At 48.3% G+C, this 21,802-nt stretch overlaps 1 protein-coding gene and 1 long non-coding RNA gene across 3 annotated transcripts in view; both read right to left on the reverse strand.

Moving 5' to 3' along the window:
- Positions 1-3,648: 3,648 nt before the first annotated feature.
- CYP1B1 (cytochrome P450 family 1 subfamily B member 1) lies at positions 3,649-13,128 on the reverse strand. The gene is made up of 3 exons (XM_081156373.1): positions 12,735-13,128; positions 11,281-12,324; positions 3,649-7,589 (listed from the first exon to the last, which is right to left on the reverse strand). Exons 2-3 carry the CDS (start codon positions 12,321-12,323, stop codon positions 7,001-7,003), a joined length of 1,632 nt encoding a protein of 543 aa, XP_081012499.1. The 5' UTR covers position 12,324; positions 12,735-13,128; the 3' UTR covers positions 3,649-7,000.
- A 5,650-nt stretch (positions 13,129-18,778) lies between these two features.
- Positions 18,779-21,802, reverse strand: part of LOC308566463 — an 87,883-nt gene continuing 84,859 nt past the window's right edge. Inside the window, exon 3 of one of the 2 annotated variants that reach the window (XR_014000166.1) lies at positions 18,779-19,062. This is a non-coding gene — a long non-coding RNA (uncharacterized lncRNA). Of the gene's footprint in view, positions 19,068-21,802 lie in introns of both variants that reach the window. The other variant, XR_014000167.1, reaches the window with a different exon arrangement.

The following is a 21,802-nucleotide window of genomic DNA, read 5'->3' on the forward strand; positions in this document are numbered from 1 at the left end:
TGTGTGTGTGGGTGTGTGTGTGTGACCTGAGCCCTGGTGTCCCCAACACACACACACACACACACCCCTCTGTTTTATTGTCTTTTCAGACAGCACGCTTACAATGAACTAAAATCTTATTTCTTTATTTTTTTTCTCCCTCCACCCACCCCACCAGAATATCAGCTCTAAGAGCTCAGGGCCTGGCTATCTTGTCCATTGTTATATTCCCAGTGTCCAGAGGAGTGCCTGCCACTAGTAGGTGCTCAATTAACACGGCACTGAATTATAATTGCCCTGAGTGGCAGGTTCCAGCCATGGCTATAGCTACTGTTGTTCATCCCAAAAGCTGGTGTTCTACTTTTCTGTTCTGCTCTGAGGACCTGGTACCACTCTTTCCCTTAGTCTGCAAGGACTCAACACAGGCCATGACCCCGGTTCACACATCTGGGCTTGACCTCCTTTGTTCAGTGTTTCTATATCTGCCAGCAGTTGCTGTGCTATCTGCCAACCTCAACTCGGCTTTAGTTAAGCTCATTTGCACCAACTCTCCTTTAAAAATTATCTTTAAATCTATTTTAATGTACGGTTTTATGAATTTTAGCACACATCTAGGTCCATGTAACCATTACCACAATCAGAAAATCCAAAAAAACTCCATCATGCTTTGTAGTCACACCCTCCCTCCACCCCTAACCCTTAGCAACCAGTGATCTGCTCTCTATCACTTTAGTTTTGATTTTTAGAGATTACCATACAACTGAATTCATGTACCATATAACTTTTCAAGGCTGGCTTCTTTTACTCAACACTATTCCCATGGGACTCATCCAAGCGGTTGCATTGATCAATAGCTTGTTTATTTTTTTATTGCTGAGTGTTGTTTCCTTGGATGGATGTATCACAGTTGTTCAGCCAATCTCTTATCGAAGGACAGTTAGGTTGTTTCCAGTTTGGGATGATTATAAATAACATGTACAAGGATGCTCCTAGCAGCATTAATTTAGGGATGCAAACAATTGGAGGCCATTTGGATGCCCATTCCCAACAAAGTGGATGGAGAAAATGTGATAGTTGAACACCATGGGGCACGAGGCACAGTTAGAAGCCATGAGATTTAAAGATATGGAACTCCCAAATATGGTGTGAAGGGGAGATGAAGCGACAGGATGGGCTATTGCAGCATTTGCACAAATTAAAAACATGTATATAAGACAATAATATGAATTCTGCTGGGACATAAACAATAAATGCACATTAAGCACTATTGAGAGGGACAGAAACTAAGAGAAAAAGAGGAACAAAATAGAATTTAATTTTTAGAAAGAAAGAAAAAACAGAATTAAAAATGGTAAAAAGAGGCTGGAAGATTTTTCTGGGTTGTGGAGAGACTCTTAGCCCTGACCCGACGGGATCTCAGTGGCTGTTAGGTCTGTGCTGTGATACTGCGTAATTTGTGATCTGTGTTTGTTTAGTATAATATTTACTTAGTTTATTTGGCCTCTCAGTCACCTAGATGGGTCACAATTGGTCCAACACCAGGTCCAGGTGCTCCGGTTGTGCTGTTTTCAGAGGCAGGCTTCCGGTCAACACACTTGTTTCATTCATGCCTTGGTTCTGTGTCTGGCCAGTGCTCCCCGCGTTTATCCTACTCAAGGTCTCTGAGAGCAGAAGAGGCTCTGACTGGCCACATGAGCCAGTACCCAGCGTGGCCCTGTCAGAGAGAGTTCTCGAACCAGGCCACTTCACAGGCAACTCGTCCGACCTATGGAAGGCCTTTGGCTCCGGCGAGGATCCCTGGCCCAGATGGATTATAGGACAAAGACTTTGGGACTGTAACATAAAGCATGAGCTTTTTTTCTTTTTCTTTCAGCATAAGGAACAACCTGATGATGCTATTCTCAGAAGAGAGGAGCGTTAGGACTCTGGCTGGCACTTCACAAAGTCTCCTACTCCCTGATGGGTGTGGAATGCACCCTGGACAGAGGAGGTACTTTGCTTGTGAATCTCCAAGGATCATGGGGATTAAAATATGGACCGACTAGACTGTATACGCAACACAGGCAGGCTGAGGAGCGATAGCTACATCGCAGAAAACAGCAGTGTTGCAGTCAGTCCATCTCTCGGGAAAAGTCAGGCACGCCATTTCCAAATGTACACTTGGGCATGTTGTGTTATTACCCCCCCACAGGACTGTTGTGTCATAGGCATCCAGGTGGTCAGCGTGGCGATTCAGACATAGTTAGTGCTCAACAGTTTAGTTCCACTTCTTTCACACCTGCCACATACTGAAAAGCAGTCACGAAGCCCACACAGCCTGTGAGTAAATAAGGAGGCTGCTGTTAGCCTCTAGCTTGCCCATACCTATTTAAATTGGATTTTCCTCCAAGCTTTTGCATTAAAAATAATTGCTTCTGAATGTATTTGAATGTATTAATTTCCTTCCTTTCTCTTCCCTTTTCTAAGAATTATAACTTATAGGTCAAAACTGGAGAGCAGAGAATATGTGAGTCATTGAACCAAAATAAGGGAGAGTTAACATCCAAAACTTCGGTAGCCCTTGTGCAGACAGATTGACTGGCTTTGAGGTTATGGAAATGACCTTGGTGAGTTTGCAACAACCACGCCTGTCTTCTGAACCAAGCTGCATTCATTCCACAGCCCATGCTCCGGGCTGCTGTTCTAGTGCATTCTTTGGGTAGAACCCAACTCTGCTTGACGTTTTTGCGAACATTTGACCCCACTTATGACTTTGTTAAAGAAATTTTTTCCTTTGAAAAGATTTACTTCAGTTGTCCTGAAACTCGATGACCATTTCCAAGGTCCTAGGTTAGTACATCTGGAAAACAAGTGAGTATTCTGTTAAACCAATTCATAGCCATAGCTTTGGCTGCTAAAGTCATGTTCTCGAGCCAGTGTATCAAAAGCATGGCGTGCAATTTTACTTCACAGTTTCTCTTCTTGTTTTCACAGTAACGGGAGCTAAAGTCTGGAAGAAATCAGGGCCCTTGGCACTGCACAGCGCTGCCATCTGGGAGGGTGGGGCACTGACGGCCTGGAGATCACAGAGGGGCCGCCCCTGCGAGGCCAAGGCTTTCACCAGGTAAATAAGTCAGCAGAAAAATATCTCCATATAGTATATTACAGAATACTCTCATCCACTCTGTTTTATTGGACATTAATTGCACCTTTAAAAAAATGAATAAATGAATTTGTATCAACCAAATTAAAAACGAAGGCTTCCGTGTTAAAAAAAAAAAAAAAAAAGGAATGAATGAGATACTCAAGGAAAAGATTGATGTGTGGAAGGGGGAAAAAAATGCATCCTGCACTTTTTAGATAAAGCAGAAATATAAGGCCAGAGTCTTAAAGTCTCAATCTACTCAATATTTCAAAATTAAAATTAATTTTGAGCTTGGTTGTTGTTTGCCATTCAAATTTAATGTCTGTGTTGGTTCTCACAAATTCAAATACAGAGGTCAGGAATTTGGCAGGAAACTGAATGATGAAAGCCTATTTTAAAAAGAAAAGAAAGCAGCCTAAAATGTAGAATGACCAAATAAAATGTTTACAATGCAACATTTTAATTCAAGCACTTAAAAATAGTAGTTGAAAATGAGTAGATGCATTAGACTATATTTGCTACAACGTAAAGTAAAACTTCATAACAAGATTATGAAAGTGATTTTTATTATTTTGGTAATGGTGTCCTATTATGGGTAATTGCAGATACAGAATTTTTTACTTGGTATATCACACAGTAAAAGCTACAACATATTAATGCTGTGTCCCCAAAATCTATTTCAGGTACAACTATGCATTATTGTCACTATGTACAGATTAAAAGCATACACGATAAAGTACAAAAATAAGAAAAGGTTAAATAAGAAGTAATCCTTGAGTTATAAACATCTAATAAAGTGTACCTTTTTATCACATATTTGTGTCATAGCTAAAAACACACAAATGAATATATAATGCTATGCAACTATTTGATCTAATGTAGATCTAATATGAAAATATTAAGGCTATAATAATATTTCACAGGTAAAGGCTAAGTTCTGAGACACGAAGGCTTTAAGATAACCCACAAAACAAACCTGAGACACCTTTTTGTTTTGGGAAAAAAGCAATTTTCTTACAAAGTCAAAGTTTAATATATAAGTGAAGCACTTAATAAACAATATACTTTATTGCAGTAACCTGGAGTAGATGTTCTGACTATAATGGTGACCAGCAAATGCATTTTTGCTCTGGCAGAAATAAAATGAGGTTTTCTGATTGGCCAGTAACACAATTACTGTAGGCCCCAAATTTGGTTATTTTTGTTTTTGGTTTTGCTTTTCTTCCTTTAATTAGGTTAGGAACATATTAAATAAACCAGCTAACCTCTAAGCTCCCACCTTACTTTCTTCTATATAAGCACAGCTTTCCTATTGCTGAAAGCTCCAGATTAACTGAGCCCACATACATAAAAACTACATAAAAACAGATTATAGCACATCTGGATCTAGTTGACTTAATGAGGCATCCAGATTAGTACATGATTACTTTGCTGCTACACATTTCCCAGAGTAAGCAGGCTAAGGCAGCCCAAAGTCACTGTCTCAGCCCCGCTGGAGGGATGGGGGCAGGCGTAATAATATTTTGGAATTGCCAGTGCCAAAAAAATGTAAATGTGTTGGTAAACTTCATTTCTATAGCTGACTTTAGTGCCTTTGAAAATACTGGCACAAACAGTTTTTCATATTCAAGAGGTACAGCTATGATATTTTATAATTAAAATTATGTGAGATTTTTACTAATAAAGAATTTCAAATTACAGCCCTGGCTGGGTGGCTCAGTTGGTTGGAGCACTGTCCTCTACACCAAAAGGTTGTGAGTTCAGTCCCAGTCAGGGCACGTACAGGAGGCAACTGATTGATGTTTTCTCTCCCCCCGCCCCCCTTCTCTCTTTCTAAAAATAAAATCCATAAAAACATATCCTTGGGTGAGGATTTAAAAAATTTCAAGTTACAAAAGAGATCTAATATATTGTAGATTTTTAAAAGTCTACTTGGGATTTAATGCTGACACACGAAAAATACCTTTTTTCTAAATATTCACATTTCAAATGAATTAATTTGGAATGAGTGGGGAAATGCTTCACCATCTTTCTTCCTTTCACTTTTTCACTTTTCTCTTTCCGCCCCACACACAGCCATGATATACCTTCCTTTGTAATTTTGATAAGAGTCCAAGAGCTTATAAGCTTGTAGGGATACTGTACAACTTCCTTTGGACACTGACATGCAATGAAAGTTAAACTTCACTTTGCACTCTTGCAGTCTTCCATCACTTTCATTAAGGTTTTCAGGTTATTTGCATAAACTGAATGTACACATTTCGTTCAAGCTTTATGTTTTCAGTTACCAAAGCATCGGCTCACTGGGTTGCCCGTCTTAAACGGCACAGCTGATCCAGTCAGCGTCAGTGGCACGCAATGCAAGCCTCAGTACAGCCTCCAAGACTACCTTCTGGTTCTGACTTTCCGAAACACTGACGTTAATGCTATTTTTTTTTGAAAATCTTTTAAAAGGAAAACTAGGTCTGTTATAATGGAAAATGTCCCTCTTCTCTCTTAATAAAGAGAGCATTCTGGTAATTTGTTGCATTGCTCACCACTCATCAGGAAGCACAGGTGAAATTTCTCTGCCTTCCAATTGCTAATGGTCAGATTTCCAGTAACTTTAACTGCAACTCCATAATCAGAATGTCTTTTAAATTAAATTAAAATCGAAGCATGCCAAGAGTTTGTAATTATAACATATTAGCTTGATCAATTTTCAAAAGAGATTCTGTATTATGAATATAATTTTAATAAATCTACTGTAAAGTAATAAGGGAGACATCTTTGCTGGCCCAATGTTTAGATTTTTCAGTTGTCATTAGAGTTTCAGATGAAAGACGGGATTTTGCTTCAACTTGGTTTCCATGTCAAAAATAGGCAGTTGATTTAATCTAACTCATTTCATGACTTGAGCCAACATTAGTTGAATGGGTTGTACTTTTCAATTTTCTATGGCATTATAAAAGACATACATTATTCAACCTTTTCTTGACCAAAATAATTAGTACTATTTAATAATAAAATAACTAATACATATTGCTTATGAATCATTATATATGTATACATATTGAATACTATTTGGTGATTTTTTAAAATCTATGCGAAGTATTGAAATCAGTGCATTGCAATCACATCATTTAAAGCTTAGCTGGGCAGGTAAATCTTTTTGGGGGGCTTGGGGGATGTTGCTCATAATTGAAATTCTGTACTTCGGCAACAAACACAGAGCAGAATATTTTACAGTTTAACAACTTTCACTTTAAAAATCATGATAAATCGCTGAAACCCACTATAATCGCTAAACCAACTACTATTAATTTCTTTTTCAGCAAATGACTTTATGACCTATCCAAAAAAGTAAGAGAAAGCTCATCAGTAAGCCAAACGATAAATCCATCCACAGGTACCAGAGCCCAACTAAGCAACCGTATTGATAAGGTGAGAAGGAAATTTCTGGTTGGAATCTTTTCCCTCTCACCCTCAAGTCACGTCTTACACTGAAATTATTTGCCTTTGCATATTCAGCAATATATTCTGAAGCTTTGCTTAATACAGTTTCCTACTGACGCTCAGCACGCAGAACACAAATCTCAGATCCCACCCACGAGAGCCTGGTATTGGAAGTACCTCTTCATCAGGTAGTTCTCCGGGCGTGCACATGCGCGTTTTATCTCCAAAGAATGCTCCCTCGAGAAATTATTACCAGCACTCGATGTATGTATAAAAATTCTTTGGGCCTTTTAACTCTTTGACTGAAAAACAAAAAAATCTTCCCAGAGCTCCCGCACAGTCCAGTCCTGACCTGGGCCCACTTCGGACGCTAACCGAGAAAGCAGCTCAGAGGAGCTGGACATTTTTCCTCCCCAGCCCTCAAAACCGAGTCCTTCTGGAATTCCAGCCTGCTCTGGCTTCTCACTGGCACTCCTCCTCGGCTTGCAGCGTTTGGACAGCCCGGTCCAGGAGCTCCATGGATTCTCGGAGAGTGACGTTGATTTTAAATGCCTTGGGCTTAATGGTCAGGCCGTAACTGAAATCCATTTCCGAGGGCTCGTCGGGATCAGCCCTGAAGTGGCACTGGTGCGCCAGGATGGCGGTGAAGAGGAAGAGCTGCGCCTTGGAGAGCTCCTCCCCGATGCAGCGCCGCTTGCCCACCGAGAAGATCATCACGCTGCTCGCCAGGTCCTTGTTGATGAGCCCGTCCGGGCCCAAGAAGCGGGCGGGCTCGAAGGTCTCCGGGTCCGGCCACTTCTGCGGGTCATGATTCACCGACCACTGGTTAACAAACACCACCGTGTCCTTGGGGATGTGGAAGCCTAGAACAGACGTGTTGGCAGTGGTGGCGTGAGGGATGGTGACGGGCACGAAGCTGGAGAAGCGCATGGCCTCGTAAAGGAAGGCCATGACGTAGGGCAGCTGGCGCTGGTCGTCCAGGCCGGGCAGCCGGTCTCTGCCCACGACCTGATCCAGCTCCGCCTGCACCCGAGCCTGCACGTCAGGGTACCTGTTTCGTTGTTAATGCAGAGGAAGAGAAGGCGTGAGGGAAAGCCATCCTTCTTTCATGTACAAAGCACATTACAGTTTATTTTAATTCCACTTTATCTGAATCAGTGACTGGATCAGCTTTTCCAGCCGCCCACCCCCGAAAATCTAAAGCAACTTCCTAATCTCTCACCAAATTAGAAGATGGGCACATTCATAGTTACATTTCCTCTAATAAGCCTCATCTGGCTAATGATCTCTTTCCTATCAAAAGTCAAAAAATGTCTAAGTTTTCTCAGCCTGAAAAAAAACATCATAATGCACACGGCCAATGTCTCCATTGGACGAAACACGCACAATGCTTAGGACCAACAATACTTTCCAGAAGCCCACAAAAAAATGCTTTCTTGTCTTTTTCTTTTTTCAAATCAGAAGGAAAAAATGAACTTTTAGGTCAAGGAAAATGTCTTAATGTATAATTTTAATATATTTATCTTTATACCAATGTGGTCATAAAATATAATTTTCTTTTTTATGGAATAAGGCGTCTAGAAAGGCAAAAGCACCCAGGGCCCACAAAAGTTAAAACGCAGCTCTGAAAGCAGATCCTCTTTGCCCCTCATCTCCCTGTGCTGCTCTCATTTGTCCAAAGATAACTGGTGTGCTGATAGGTAAAGCAACGTATCTGCTAAACGTGAAGGCAGACTCCAATGTTCATGAGGTTATGGTACAAATTGTAATACGTATTCACCGCTGATGATATAAACTAGCACAATCCTTTTGGAAAACAAAAGCAAGATCCAAAAGGTAACCTCTTCCCACTCTCTGTAAACCTGGTAATCCACGCCTAGGAATGTATTTTCAGGAAGTAACAGGTACAAAAATATATAACCACAGCAATGGCTGAAAATTTGAAAATGTAAACAACAATATTAAAGCTCAAGCAATGGTTATATATAATGATTACATTATTATGGCAAAATACTATGATACTATCAAAAATTACTAAAGTGGACACGTTAGCAATCTATCGATAAAATGACAACATTTTTTTAAGTTGCCAAAATAAAGTTTAAAGGGATGGGGAAATGTCCATTACAATAAGTGGAAATGTCAGAAGTAAAAAAAAAAAAAGTAAATAATTATTGCAACCCTGAAAAAAATATAACCATGTATGTGATGAAATCAGGGGTGATTTGAAAAATTGCTTGGTTAGCAGCCTACTTCAGGGGTCTGCAAGCTTTTTCATAAAGGGCCAGATAGTAAATATCTTGGGCTTTGCAGACCAAACCCTCTCTATCCCAATTTCTCAACTCTGCCTGCACTCTAGTCTGAAGGCAGCCATAGACAATACATAAATATATTTTATCTATTTTGATAAAACTTACACACTGAAATGGATAGTGTAATGTGCCAATCCATCATATTGTCTTTTTTACCAAAAAGAAGAAAAATGTACTCATCAGCTATATTGAATTGAAAGTGACCCCAAAATTGTTTTATTACCGCTCTCTGCCCAATCTGTTTCTAATGAAGACGAAAGTCGGTTTCAAAAAAGGACGTTTATCTGGGGATGCTAAGGACCTACCGATCCCATTTTGGGATGCCCTCTTTCTGACCTACCCTCCCCCACTGTGTGTTTCTATGACCATGACACTGAGAAGCGATTTTAAATACACAACACGCCGTCGGTGAAGTAGCGTGCAGGACCTAGGGGCTGCAGTGCCGCGGCTCCTAACAGGCCGCCGCTCCGCCTTCAGCATGGGGCGCCTGCGAGGTCCGCCTCCCCGCGGGTATCTATCTCCCTGGGCGCCAGGAGGGTCACAACCGGGACTTCTGGTCGCTCCAGGCGATCAAGATCTGCCCTGAGCCAGGCATCTGCCCCAGGGGTAGCGTTGCCAGACAAAATACAGGCCACCCAGTTAAATCTGAAGTTCAGATAAACAGTGGCTAATCTTTTAGAATAAGTATGTCCTAGGTAATATTTATTTTTTATTTTCTAAATCTGGCAACAAGAGATACCCGGAACTTGTTGGATTCGTGCGTTCACAGAGCCTCACAATGGTCCACGACTTTGCCCAAGGTGGGCTCCGCGGACCAGCTAACCAACCGAGCCGCCCCGGGGCCAGAGAGGGCCGCAGAGGCTTCCCGGGGACCCAGTCTGCCTTTCGGGGTGCTGTTCTGTGCCGGGTGAAAGCGACTCCTTCTCGGGCTCTTTACCCGAAAGGCGCTTCTCTAACTCCTAGCGCGGCGGCTTTATAAAATCCAGCACAACTTTCTGGTTCCCGGCCTCCTTCCCCAAACTTCGGGGCGGGTTAACCAGCCGCAGGGCTCCAGGCCGCCCTCCAAGGGCTTCCTGCGCCCGGAGCAAAGCCCCGACGGGACCGGCGGGGAGCGCCTGGCGGGGGCTCGGCTCCGCGCGGCCGGCCGGCTGGGGGGACCGGCGGGGAGCGCCTGGCGGGGGGCTCGGCTCCCCGCGGACGGACGGCTGGGGGGACCGGCTGCGAGCGCCTGGCGGGGGGCTCGGCTCCGCGCGGACGGCCGGCTGGGGGGACCGGCGGGGAGCGCCTGGCCGGGGGCTCGGCTCCGCGCGGCCGGCCGGCTGGGGGGACCCGCTGGGAGCGCCTGGCCGGGGGCTCGGCTCCGCGCGGCCGGCCGGCTGGGGGGACCCACTGGGAGCGCCTGGCGGGGGCTCGGCTCCGCGCGGACGGCCGGCTGGGGGGACCCGCTGGGAGCGCCTGGCGGGGGCTCGGCTCCGCGCGGACGGCCGGCTGGGGGGACCCACTGGGAGCGCCTGGCGGGGGCTCGGCTCCGCGCGGACGGCCGGCTGGGGGGACCCGCTGGGAGCGCCTGGCCGGGGGCTCGGCTCCGCGCGGCCGGCCGGCTGGGGGGACCCGCTGGGAGCGCCTGGCCGGGGGCTCGGCTCCGCGCGGCCGGCCGGCTGGGGGGACCCACTGGGAGCGCCTGGCGGGGGCTCGGCTCCGCGCGGACGGCCGGCTGGGGGGACCGGCGGGGAGCGCCTGGCGGGGGCTCGGCTCCGCGCGGACGGCCGGCTGGGGGGACCGGCGGGGAGCGCCTGGCGGGGGGCTCGGCTCCGCGCGGACGGCCCTCTGGGGGGACCGGCGGGGAGCGCCTGGCCGGGGGCTCGGCCCCGCGCGGACGGCCGGCTGGGGGGACCGGCGGGGAGCGCCTGGCCGGGGGCTCGGCCCCGCGCGGACGGCCGGCTGGGGGGACCGGCGGGGAGCGCCTGGCCGGGGGCTCGGCCCCGCGCGGACGGCCGGCTGGCGGCGCCCACTAGGCTGCTGTGCTTATTTAACGTATTTACCGCGTTACCCTTTCTCTCGGAGCCGTTCCAATTATGCTCCTCCCGTGCCAGGGAGGGAGAGATCTGCACTGATCTGCGGGCACTTTAAAAATCTTGTTTTTCCAGGGGGTTCTCGCAAATCTGTCCCTACTCGGAGAGGCGGCGAGGGACAAGCTGGAGACGCGGAGAGGTCCCGGGGGTGGGGCGCGCGGGCGCACGTGTCCCTGCCCGGGTCCTGCCTGTGCAGAGCTGCGGCTCGGGGACGCCGAATCAGACCTGGGAGGTGGGGTCCTGGAGCGACACCCCAAACCCTCCCCACGCGCTGGCCTCGAACTCCGCGTTCTCTACTCTCACTCCGCCTTTTACGGGAGGGAAGGAGGGCCCGACCCACGCCTCCCGGAGGCTTTACCTGGTGAGAAGGATCAGCAGCCACTGCAGCGCGGTGGAGAGCGTGTCCTGGCTGGCGCCGAAGATGTCGGTGACCGTAGACGGCACGTAGCCTTCGTCCAGCCGCGCGCCGCCGTCGCGCGAGCCCTCGGCCGCCTCCTTGCGCACGGACAGGATGCAGGCGTCCATCATGTCGCGGGGGGCGGCGCCGGGCCGGAAGCTCTCGCGGTGCCGCAGGAACTTGTCGAGGACGAAGCTGCTGAAGTTGCGGTTGATCTGCTGGAACTCCCGGAAGGCGGTGCGCACGGGGTTGGGGAAGCGCTGCAGCCAGGGCATCACGTCCACCAGGCTGCCCGCGCCCACCGTGCTGCCGAACCTCTCGTTGTGGCTGAGCAGCTCGCGGAACTCGGCGTCCTCGTGGTGGTAGCGACAGCCGAAGCACACGGCGCTCATGACGTTGGCCACCGCCACCACGGTGAGCGGCCGCGGGTCCAGGAAGGCGCCGCCCGCGCTGCCGCGCGCCAGCAGCGTCACCAGCTCGCGCATCTCGCCGAGCACGTGGCCCTCGAGCACGCGGCGGCGGGGCGGCTGCAGCGTGGAGAAGGCCCGCATGGTGCTGTGCGCGGCGCGCCGCTGCGCCTTCCAGCGCTCCGAGTACTGGCTGAAGGCCAGGCTGCGGCCTTCGGACACCACGCGGAAGGACGCGAAGGGCGGCCGGTCGGCGAAGTCGGCGCCCTGCTGCACCAGCGCCTGGCGAATGGCGCGCTCGCCGTTCAGCACCACCACGCGGCAGCTGCCCAGGCGGATCTGGAAGACGTCGCCGTAGCGCCGCGCCAGGCGCGCGAACGAGAGGTGCGGCGCGGGGCCCACGGCCGCGGCGTTGCCGATCAGCGGCCACGCGAAGGGCCCGGGGGGCGCAGACCCCGGCTGCCGCCGCCGCTGCCTCAGCAGCCACTGGCCCACGTGCACGGCGGCCAGCACCGAGAAGAGCAGCAGGAGCGTGGTCTGCTGCGTGGACAGCGCGAGCGGCAGCGGAGGACCGTCGAGGCCAAGCCCGGTGGCCATGCTGCAGAGAGGAGGCAAAGGACGCTCGGGTGCGAGGAGGAAGGAGCGGGCACCCCACGCCCGTCCCAGCCTCGGGCCGCCGCGCGCTGTTGGGTGAGGGGGTCGTGGGTAGTTAGGGCAGGGCTGCCTCGCTCGAGAAGCAGCTGAGGACGTCCTTTCCCTTCCCAAACCCAATCCCCAAAGGAAAGGGGAGGGGGAGTGTTTCTGCTCCTCTGTGATTCAGCCTCCCCCCCCCCACCCCGCAGCCGCGTAACGGTTCCTGAAATTCGGGGACAACACGGCGGGCACCGAGGCATGGGCGCTCAGTTCCCTCTAGGGACTGTCACCCCAGCCCCTGCGCCCCACCTCACCCCGATCTACGGGAACCCAGCGGAAGAGGCCACGGGAAGGCGGCGCCGCGGGCAGACTGACCTGCGAAGAGGCACGGCTTCCAGCGGCGAGGGACAGCGGGCTCCGAGAAGGGGCAGGGCCGTTAGGGAAGGCCAGACGTCCACCCGAGCGTCTCCAGAAAGTTGGACGCCCGCCCCGGACACCTGCCGCGAGCTCTGCGAGCCTTAGAGCTCGCTCTGCAGTCTGGAGGCGTTGCCAGAGCTAGGGGCGCTTGGATGGCATGGGGACGGAGAAAGGTGACTCTTTTTGCAGAGCCCCGTTGCACGTGACGCCTCGGCAAAGTCGGGGTTTCCTAACGGCGTGGGGATTTAGGTTGGGGTTGGGTGCGTGGAGGCAATCCCCCGCTCTCACGACCCCTGATGGGCTCTGACGGCGGGAGTCGCAGAGGCGTGGCCGGTTTACACGCAGCCACTCCGGAGTGAAAACGCGCCATCCCGTTTTTAAGGTCTGTGCGGAGGGAGGAGGCAGCCGGACCTGGCGGGGCGGGGCGCGCTGGGGGCGGGGCGCCCCTGGACTGTCCGCAAGCCTGCGGCTCCGCACGCAGGTGGTCACGCGAGGCGGCTCCCGTGCGCCCCGACGGCCTTGGCGAGGCAGCTGGTGACTTGATTAGCAGCGGCGGCCTGAACTTTTCGTCTGCCCGAAAACCGCTCTTAATCGCCGCCGCCCGCAATCCTGGGCAAACGGCCGCCGCGGAGGCGCGCTCCGAACGGGAGCTGTCCGTGGGAGCGCGCCCCGAAACTCCCTCCCCTCCCCGTGACTTCGACTTAGGTCCCCAAGAGAGCACTGCTCAGGGTCCTTTGGCGCCCTAGCCGGAGAAGGAAACCTGTCAGTTTGGAAACTAGGAAAGTTCGGTTTGCCCGACAGCCTCCCTAGTTATTTTATCCTAACGTTCTCGTCAACAAAAGGCCCCCAAATGAGGCCCTTTTGCGCGCAAAGTTCTCCTTGTGCAGCGGTATCAAGAACCCCCGAGAGACGCCGCTACCTTGCCCCGGGGCCCCAACTGTCCTTGGCACACAAAGGCCAGCACTGGCGGGGCGCAGCTGGCCACGCGATTTCCCGCGTGGAAACTCCTCCAGCCGGCGCCGCCCCCTGGAGCGCGCGGGGCCGCGCAGGCCGAGTCCCGGGCCCGCGGCGCTGGGCCGGGAGCCAAGCTCGGGCGCACGGGGGGGGCCGAGGGGAGGGAGGGAGGGGGTCGTTCTGAAAGTTCCCGGAGAGGGGGGGCAAACTGCCGCGCGCCGGAGAACCTGATCGGGTTGAAAAGTTCTTTCGCTGTCGCCTCCCCCTTGCGTGCGGAGCCGGGCCTTGCGTGCGTCGCTTCTGGAAAGCCAGTCGTATCCCTCGGCGATTCTCACGGCACCTGACACGCTGGGGCGGCGACGGGGGCGGCGGCTGAGGGCGGGGTGCCGGCGGCCACCACCCTGCGCGGCGCACGCACAGCCGCGCCCGCGGGTCCGCGAGGCCGGGCACCACCCGCCGGCCAGGCCTGGGCGCGCGCGTCCTGGAAGTGGGGCGCTTCTTTCAAAGGGGAGGCGGGGTGCCGGGGCGGCGTTGGCCTCTGGCTGGCTGCGCTCATTCCTACCGGCTGGTGCACAGTGTTTTTGCGAGAAGAGGTCTTCAGGGCTGGGAAAGGGCAAGCCCGTGGGAAAGGTGGGATGTGTCTTAGTTAACGAGGTAGGAATTGTAACCTCTGGGCCTCCGGGGAGGTCAAGTGTAAATAGAAAAGTTGTGCGTTTCCCATGTGACAACCCCGTGTTTTGAATGTTACTCGAGCTTTGAATATCTGTTTCCCGTTTACAGAGGAGGAAACTGGGATTCAGAGAGGTTATGTGACTTACTCAAGACAACACAGCTATTAATCAAGAGGTGGAACCAGGACCTGAACCCACGAAATCTCCCTCCAGATCCGTCATACAAGATTATTCGGAAGGAAATCCTCAGATAAAAGGCACAAATGCCTTCTTGCCTGTCTGCTCTCCCCAGCTCTATGCCTTAAAAATAAATAAGCTGGAAGAATTTTTTAATTTTTTATTTTTCAATTACAGCTGACATGAAATATTAGTTTCAGGTGTACAACACAGGGATTAGACATTTGTATACCATAGAAAATGATCACCCTGGAAGAATTTTTTTATAGTTGTTTTTGTTTGGCAGAATTGAAGGTTCTGAGGATCACACAGAAGAAACAGTATGCTCGCCTTTTGCAATTAAAGTGGTTTTGAATGAAGGGAGTCTATGGACTGTGCCTCCACTAGATGTTGGAATATGGTTAAATTTAAAGAAAAATAAAGGGGTGTCTGAAAAAGAGTCTCACTTCTTGAGAGACTGAAACCAACAATGAAATATCTGACCTGATAAAAAAATGCCTTTTTGTAAAAGTCTCCATTTGGTAGTTTTGAGAGGTTCTCTATAAATGATTTCACACACCACTATGGAGCCCTCGCAGCCACGATGAAGTTAGTTTTTGAGAACTGGTTAAATAAGCATTGGTTTCCCAGAGCTGTGTTCATCTACATATCCTTTGAAATGAGTTTCCTAACAACCTCACAATGTCCAGCTTTAGTGAGATCCTTGCCTAATAATTCAAGTCTTCTGCATGCAATCTCTTATTAGACTTTAATTTGGTGGATGGGAATTGTCTGTGGGCTAATGCCAATTCTGAGCTATCAACATTCCTGAAAGCCACAGTATCTCCTCCAGAATCAGAGTAGATGGAGATTTCCTTTAAACCAAGTAAATTCCTATCTTAAAAAGTATAAAGCAAGGCTGTTCCTAAGACCTCCTGTTTAATTCCTAAATAGTGTCATATAGTTTTTAGATAAATGCAGTGCATGCCTTCCTGCCACAGAAAACAGTTCAAGCGTGTCCTCCAAGCTATGGTATTGCATTGAGTGTAGCTCTTGTTCTAGGATGTGGCAGTTGAGCAAATGCCATCAGAAATATAAGCCCTTCTCAATTATGACAAACTGAAATGACTGGCTATGGTAACACCTTCTTTGGATTCTACTGTAGGCTTTGGGTTCTCCCAGGCTTTGTGGTGTAGGCCTCTGTTGCAGGGCCCATCTGGTACCTGATGAAGATATAGGGTAAATCCAAAGTGGCCTGTGGGCACTTCTGATCCAGCTCAAGGTGGGTCCCCTCCTTCTAGTGAGAATTCCACTGGGCTCTTTAATTATCATCACAACTTCTCAACCAGTCAGTATTTAAGGCCCAGGGATCTCCTTTGGGGATTTCACCCTCCCAAATCTGAAACTTTAGTTGTTTGCTGCAAATAACTTTCAAAAGAACAGCTAAGCTAAGGAGAATTTAAAGTAGAGGTTTAGAATACTGTGTATTGTATTGATTACAAAGAACAGACATCCAGCTTCAGCTTGTTTAAGCAGGACAGGAATGCACTGGCTCATGTGCAGGGAATGATAACAGTGGTATCTCACAGGATGGAGAGACCTGGGCTGCTTTCCCTGACCTCTGTCTATGTTGGTCTCTGCTTGGGCTTCGTTCTGCAGACTCTCCACATGGTGGGAACGCTGTTTCAAATGAACCACCACAAAAACAAGGGAAAATCTTTCTTCCGAAGTCATTATACAGGCCTTTGGAAGAACTCCGACATGCCAGGCTGCATGAGGCCACTCCTGTGGCCAAGGGGCTAGGGCTGTTATCAGAAAAAGAGGGATGGGATGGGTGGAACATGCTAGGAAGCCAAAGACAACAGCTCCATTAGTCTGCACGTATCCCACTTCTGTTCATCGCTCTTTTTTGGGTTGGAGGATTGCCCGAACCTATTATTAGTTTTACTAGTTTAAATCAGCAAGTGAGATAAGTGCGCCTGGCGTCAATAGCCAAGAAAACTCAGCCCTTATGTCATCAGGCTAGAAGTTGGTTTTCTTCCTGGACTTTCTGTCTAGGATAATCTCTGTGTTGATTTTATGGGTAAACACTGCTCTTCCAACCTCCTCCAAACACACATCCGCACGTGCACTGAGGAGACCGTGTAGTGCAAGCATAATCCCTGGCAAGGCCTTGGTGCGTGAGGTGGGCAAGAATCAGTAATCAGACACCTGCTGGTAGGCAGGCAAAATAGGACTAAGAAGACACACCAAGTGTCCAAGGTGACCGAGAGTATGGACAGAGAGCAACTGTAAGATCCTGCACATCACATGCTGGGAAATGAGAGGATTCTTAAGAGCTGGTTGCAAAACCCTGTGCCCCACCTGACGTGCTGCTGCTTCCTTCCCACTGGAAATAAACAGGCTGAGAGCCACAGAGCTCAAAGTAGGTCTTATTTCATCTAATCTAAGAAACCATCATTTGTAGGACGCATCATTATTTTATGTACTGATTAATATAAAAGCAGGGGGCTGCCAACTGTAATTATGCCATGGATAGTAAGACGTATTCTAATTTCAAAGGTGTTAAGATGTTTTTAAGTGTGTTTAGAATGAAGCCTTATGCATGCTAACAAAGATCTTCTGCCTTTGTATTAAGCAGTGGTGGTCCTGAGGTTTCATAGACGGAGCAATTGGGGTCAGGAATGTTACCTCCTAGGCCATCTCCTCTTCCATTAATATTATATGATGTTTTTCCAATCCTGTGTAAAGTGTGGGTAGAAGCTGCTTTGGAAGATTTCGCTAATTTTATCAACCTAAATAAATCGAAGAAAAAGACAGTCACTTGCTAAACCAATGCAGCATAAGACAAGTTTCTTAACCTTCCTCCCCTTCCAACTTGATTGCCCACCAGGCCCTTTCTATATAGTCTGGTATTTGTGAAAGCCACAGAGCAATACTCCATTATTCTAATTTCCCATCAAATGCTTTCATACATATTGAGAAGTAAAAAAGACATCAATGCCTGCAACTTACTCTCCAATGTTTCAAGGAAAAAAAAGAGGGGGAGAGGGAGGAAACGAGAGAGAGGAAAGTGATAAAGCAAACATGATAAAATGTTCATAACTGGAGAACTTGGGTAAATGAGTTCTTCGTGATGTTCTTGCAACTTGTCTGTAAGTTTGAAATCATATCAAAGTGAAACGTTACTAAAAATAAAATAAAATATGAGAACATAATAGAGAAACACTTTCATAACATTTTGATCTCACATTGTCCTCTCAGCTTTTATTAAGTCTCTTATTAGAAAGGACCATGAAAAGAACCCGATTAATATATTGCTTAATGTCTTCCATGTGCTTCGTTGCTATTTGAGTTCAGGGCTAAGAAAAAGCTTGTGCTCAACTGCAGTAGTTTTCCCCAGCACTGTCTGGGGAAAGGCTTGAATGTATCTATGTCTTTTATTGTAAGCTGCCTTCAATTCCTTTTGAAAATAGAAGGAATATAATATGTGAAGAGTACAGCCTCTGTTTCAGTGGGTTCTTTTAAGGAGATAATCCTCTTAGTTTCCCCTGCTTCCTAAGTAGACAGAGCAGGCCTCTAATGGCTTCTCTCTGCTCCCTTTGGTTTCCTCCCTTCTCTGCCTTTTCTCTTCCCTGGCTCTCCCTTCGTCTTTCCTTCTCCTCCCCCCCCCTTCACCGCCCCTCTCCTTGGGTCCATTCTCATCTGGTCCCCACCCTGGGCGACCACCATTCTTCTCTCCAGCTGCCAGCACCCCTCTAGCCTGTCTCTCCCTTTCTCCCCACAGTCCCCTGCTTACCTTCCTCTCTTACACAAGAGCAAAGAGTAGGGGCCCAGGCGAAAAGAGAAGTGGGAGTGAAGAAAGTAAGAGAAGGGGTCAGGGAGCTAGAACAGCCAAGGAAAGAAAAATGAGCCAAATATCCAAGGCCCGGGCTCAAATATAATGTTGGGGATCGTTGAGTCTAGGCTCGTGGTCAATCCACGAGTGCCCCCTGCTCGATGTTCGTGGGCTGAAGGTCTTACTAACGCCGAACAGTGATGATTCCATGGTAAGGAACTGTCTGGGTTGCTTCTGCACATTTGTTCCCAGGGCTCCAACTCCTACCTCATCCAGTTCCTGAAATTCATTTCTAACAGTGGAACCAGGAGCCTGCTGTCCACTTACTTTGGTCAACAGAGAAAAACTTTACTTTCCTGATCCTTCGATCAAGCACAGAAATCTTTAGGCAGATGAAGGATATTGTTTTTCATTTTTATTTCTTAAAAATAAATATTTACCAGGTTACCAAGAAAACGCATAAAGCAACAACAAGTAAAGTACAACAGCAAAAAAGACAGACTGCACATTTGGGTTCTGGGGCACACAGCATCTAACCGTGGGCATGTTGACTGCTACAGCTTCCAGATTTGGGATGGATTCTTGGTAGAGAATCCAGATGCCAGTCTTCTTTTTCTCCATTAACTCTTAGTTTTTAGGGTTAGCTCTGTATTCCTTCACAGGATTTCTTCTCTTTGCAGAAAGGGAGAGAAGATTCAGGTCAAAAACTGCAGAGACAGCCAGGACTTGAGAAAATAATGTAATAACGTAAGTGGCTATTCCTCCCCTACACAATCCCAAAAGAGAACACAAGGGCTGGATGATTCTACACTGGCTTTTTGACCATTACCCCCCAACAGGACTTTTCTGTCCTATGATGAAAGGGTTCATGACTCAGCTGTGGCCTGTCCCTTGGGTGGACTGCTCTGGTTAGAAAGCTCTGGATGTCGGGAAGCTCTTCCCAACATTAAGAATCTGGAGTGATTGTCTTCTGCTGAACTTAGAGCTACCCCTTGGAGCGACATAGACCAAGTTCCCTTTCACACAATAGCCCTGCGCATATTTGAAGGTGGCTGTTGTGCTGTTGCTGAGCCACCTTCCCACCAACTAAGTTCCATCAATTGTTCTTTGAATAACTTGTCTTCAAGAACTTTATCCAGCTTTGCTGTGCCTTCTACACAATGTAGTTTTAAAATGTGCTTATCCATATGCCTAAAACTGAGCACAGTATCCCAAAGGTGACATCCTTTCCAGCCCAGAGGGACGTAGTTACTTTCCATCAGCCACACAGTGTTTCTTTTAATGCAAACTAAGTTTTTGGACTATTTTAAAAATATTTGCATTCCACTGTTGTACCCATACTAAATTTGTGATCAACGAAAGTCTTCATCTTTTATTATAAGACTTGATGCCATTCTCAGTCTTTAATTGCACTTTGGCCATTGATTTTTTTTTAAACTAAATATGAGATTTTACATTTATTCCTTTTTATTACATTTTCAATTACAGCTGACTACATTTATTCTTATTAAATGCATCTTGGGGCTTTAGGACAGTGTCCCAGCCCATGGAGGCCATGTCGACACACTGCTGGCCCTGAGGGCCAGAGACCAGAACAGGAAAACAATTTGGGGAAAACACATCTAGTGACCAGGGGACCACTGGCCCACTCTGGACTACTTCTAAGCTGAAAATCTTTGGACTGTGGTTTATATTATATATCCACAATCTTACACATACTATTTTTCTGTTTTGGTGAGATGTAAATTCGTAAGACACACACACGTAGTATATGAATAGACTCTTCTTGCAAAAGATTCAATCAATGTACAAAAATATAAAAGAAGTGGGAAGACCCATACTCCTACCCAAGGGAGACATGTGCCTTCTATTTATGTACATGCATATGTTTGTACATATGTATGTATTTTTAATAGAAATGGGATCATACTAGAATTACTGTTCAGTGACCCTTTTTTTCAACTTGACAGTTGTCTTGGTGGCCAAAGCAGAAGGTATAGATCTACCTCATGCTTTTAAACTATTGTGAAGTATGATTGTAACAAGTTATTTAACCATTTCTCTTAGATGATCATTTGTGTTGTTTCTGGCTTACTACAGACTCCACTCTAATGACTTCACTTTTCTGTGCAATTCTATATACACTGGTAGGTGTTTCCCCAGTAGAGACACTTGAACCAAGGGAATATGCATTTTAAAGGGTGTTGATATCACCTCATTAGCTTCCAGAAAGGAGGGCCAGTTTGCATCCTCATGAACCTGGGGTTTTGTACTGCGTAGCCTCTGCCAAAACCCATTTCCTTCTGTAAAGAATGGCTGCTTTAATTTAGCTTTGCAAATGTAGAATAAAGAAGAAACGAAATAGCAACATGACTTGTCTTTCAAACGTACGCCTTACTTTAAAGAATAGGTCTGCCTGTGTTCAGCCCAGCTCGCCTTCTTGCCAGACGAGGGAAATCCCCAGACTGAAGCCTGTAAGAATTTAGCAGGCTGCGTTCCGGATCTCCACATCCCTGTGGAATGCACCACGGAAGCCGGGGGGGAGCTACCTCAGCATCTCCGAATATCCCCTCTGAGAAGATGACAATTCCCTACAGGCCCCTGGGCACAGGCCCAAATGCCTTCTGGGTTCGTCTAATCCTCCAGAGGAGATCGAAAGCGATGAAGCCAACATACCACAGTCATTAGGATTTTGGCTTCTGGGGCCAGGCACTCTTGGCTGTGAGACCCAGCTCTTACTTAAAAGCGGTGATCTTGGCCCCGTTAGTTAACTCTTTGGAACCCGTTTCCTTATTTATGCAAGAGGAATAAGAATATCCTAACCTCAGAAGATAGTTGTGAGGATTAAATGAGATATTGTGAGGGAACCAATTAGCATAGTTGATGGCAAAGAGCGAGCTCTCAATAAAAGCCGTTACTATTACTCCCACTACTACTAAGCCCTCATTCCTGTCCAGTAAAATCAGAGTCATGCAAGGACTCGGACCTCACAGAAATAAAGACTTGGCCTGCTTGGTTCACTGCGATGGCTCTCAGGGCGACACACCCTTACCCACCTGCAAGCTCCAAAAGCCTAAGGTGACACCAACCACCTTTCCCTGTGACCCTTTGAGTGGTTACAGGGGTGAACCTGGCTCCACCACTCATAACTGAGTGACTTCAGTTGCTGCAAATCACTTCCCTGGGCCCAGGTTGTGCTTAGGTACAATGGAGATGATGCCGGTGAGATAGGGTGTGTGGCAGAAGAGCTGCCATCGACAAAAGCTACAGGAACTGTCAAGAAGGAGGACCACCGCTCTCCGGATTCATGGCTTCAAACCGGCAGTGACCAGGTCAATCCAATACGGAGAATAATTTTACCTAACAGTAACCCCTGGCCTCATCACAGGCACAGCTCAACTAATCCA

This window comes from Miniopterus schreibersii (assembly GCF_964146895.1).
Source record: "Miniopterus schreibersii genome assembly, chromosome: 13".
Taxonomy (NCBI): domain Eukaryota; kingdom Metazoa; phylum Chordata; class Mammalia; order Chiroptera; family Miniopteridae; genus Miniopterus; species Miniopterus schreibersii.

Bases quoted from the DNA above. Each gene is read 5' to 3' on its own strand.
- CYP1B1 (XM_081156373.1), bottom strand. From the start codon at position 12,323: ATGGCCACCGGGCTTGGCCTCGACGGTCCTCCGCTGCCGCTCGCGCTG. The intron at 7,590-11,280 runs GTAAAGCCTCCG...ACAACGAAACAG, and splicing joins CTGCTGATCCTTCTCACCAG to GTACCCTGACGTGCAGGCTC.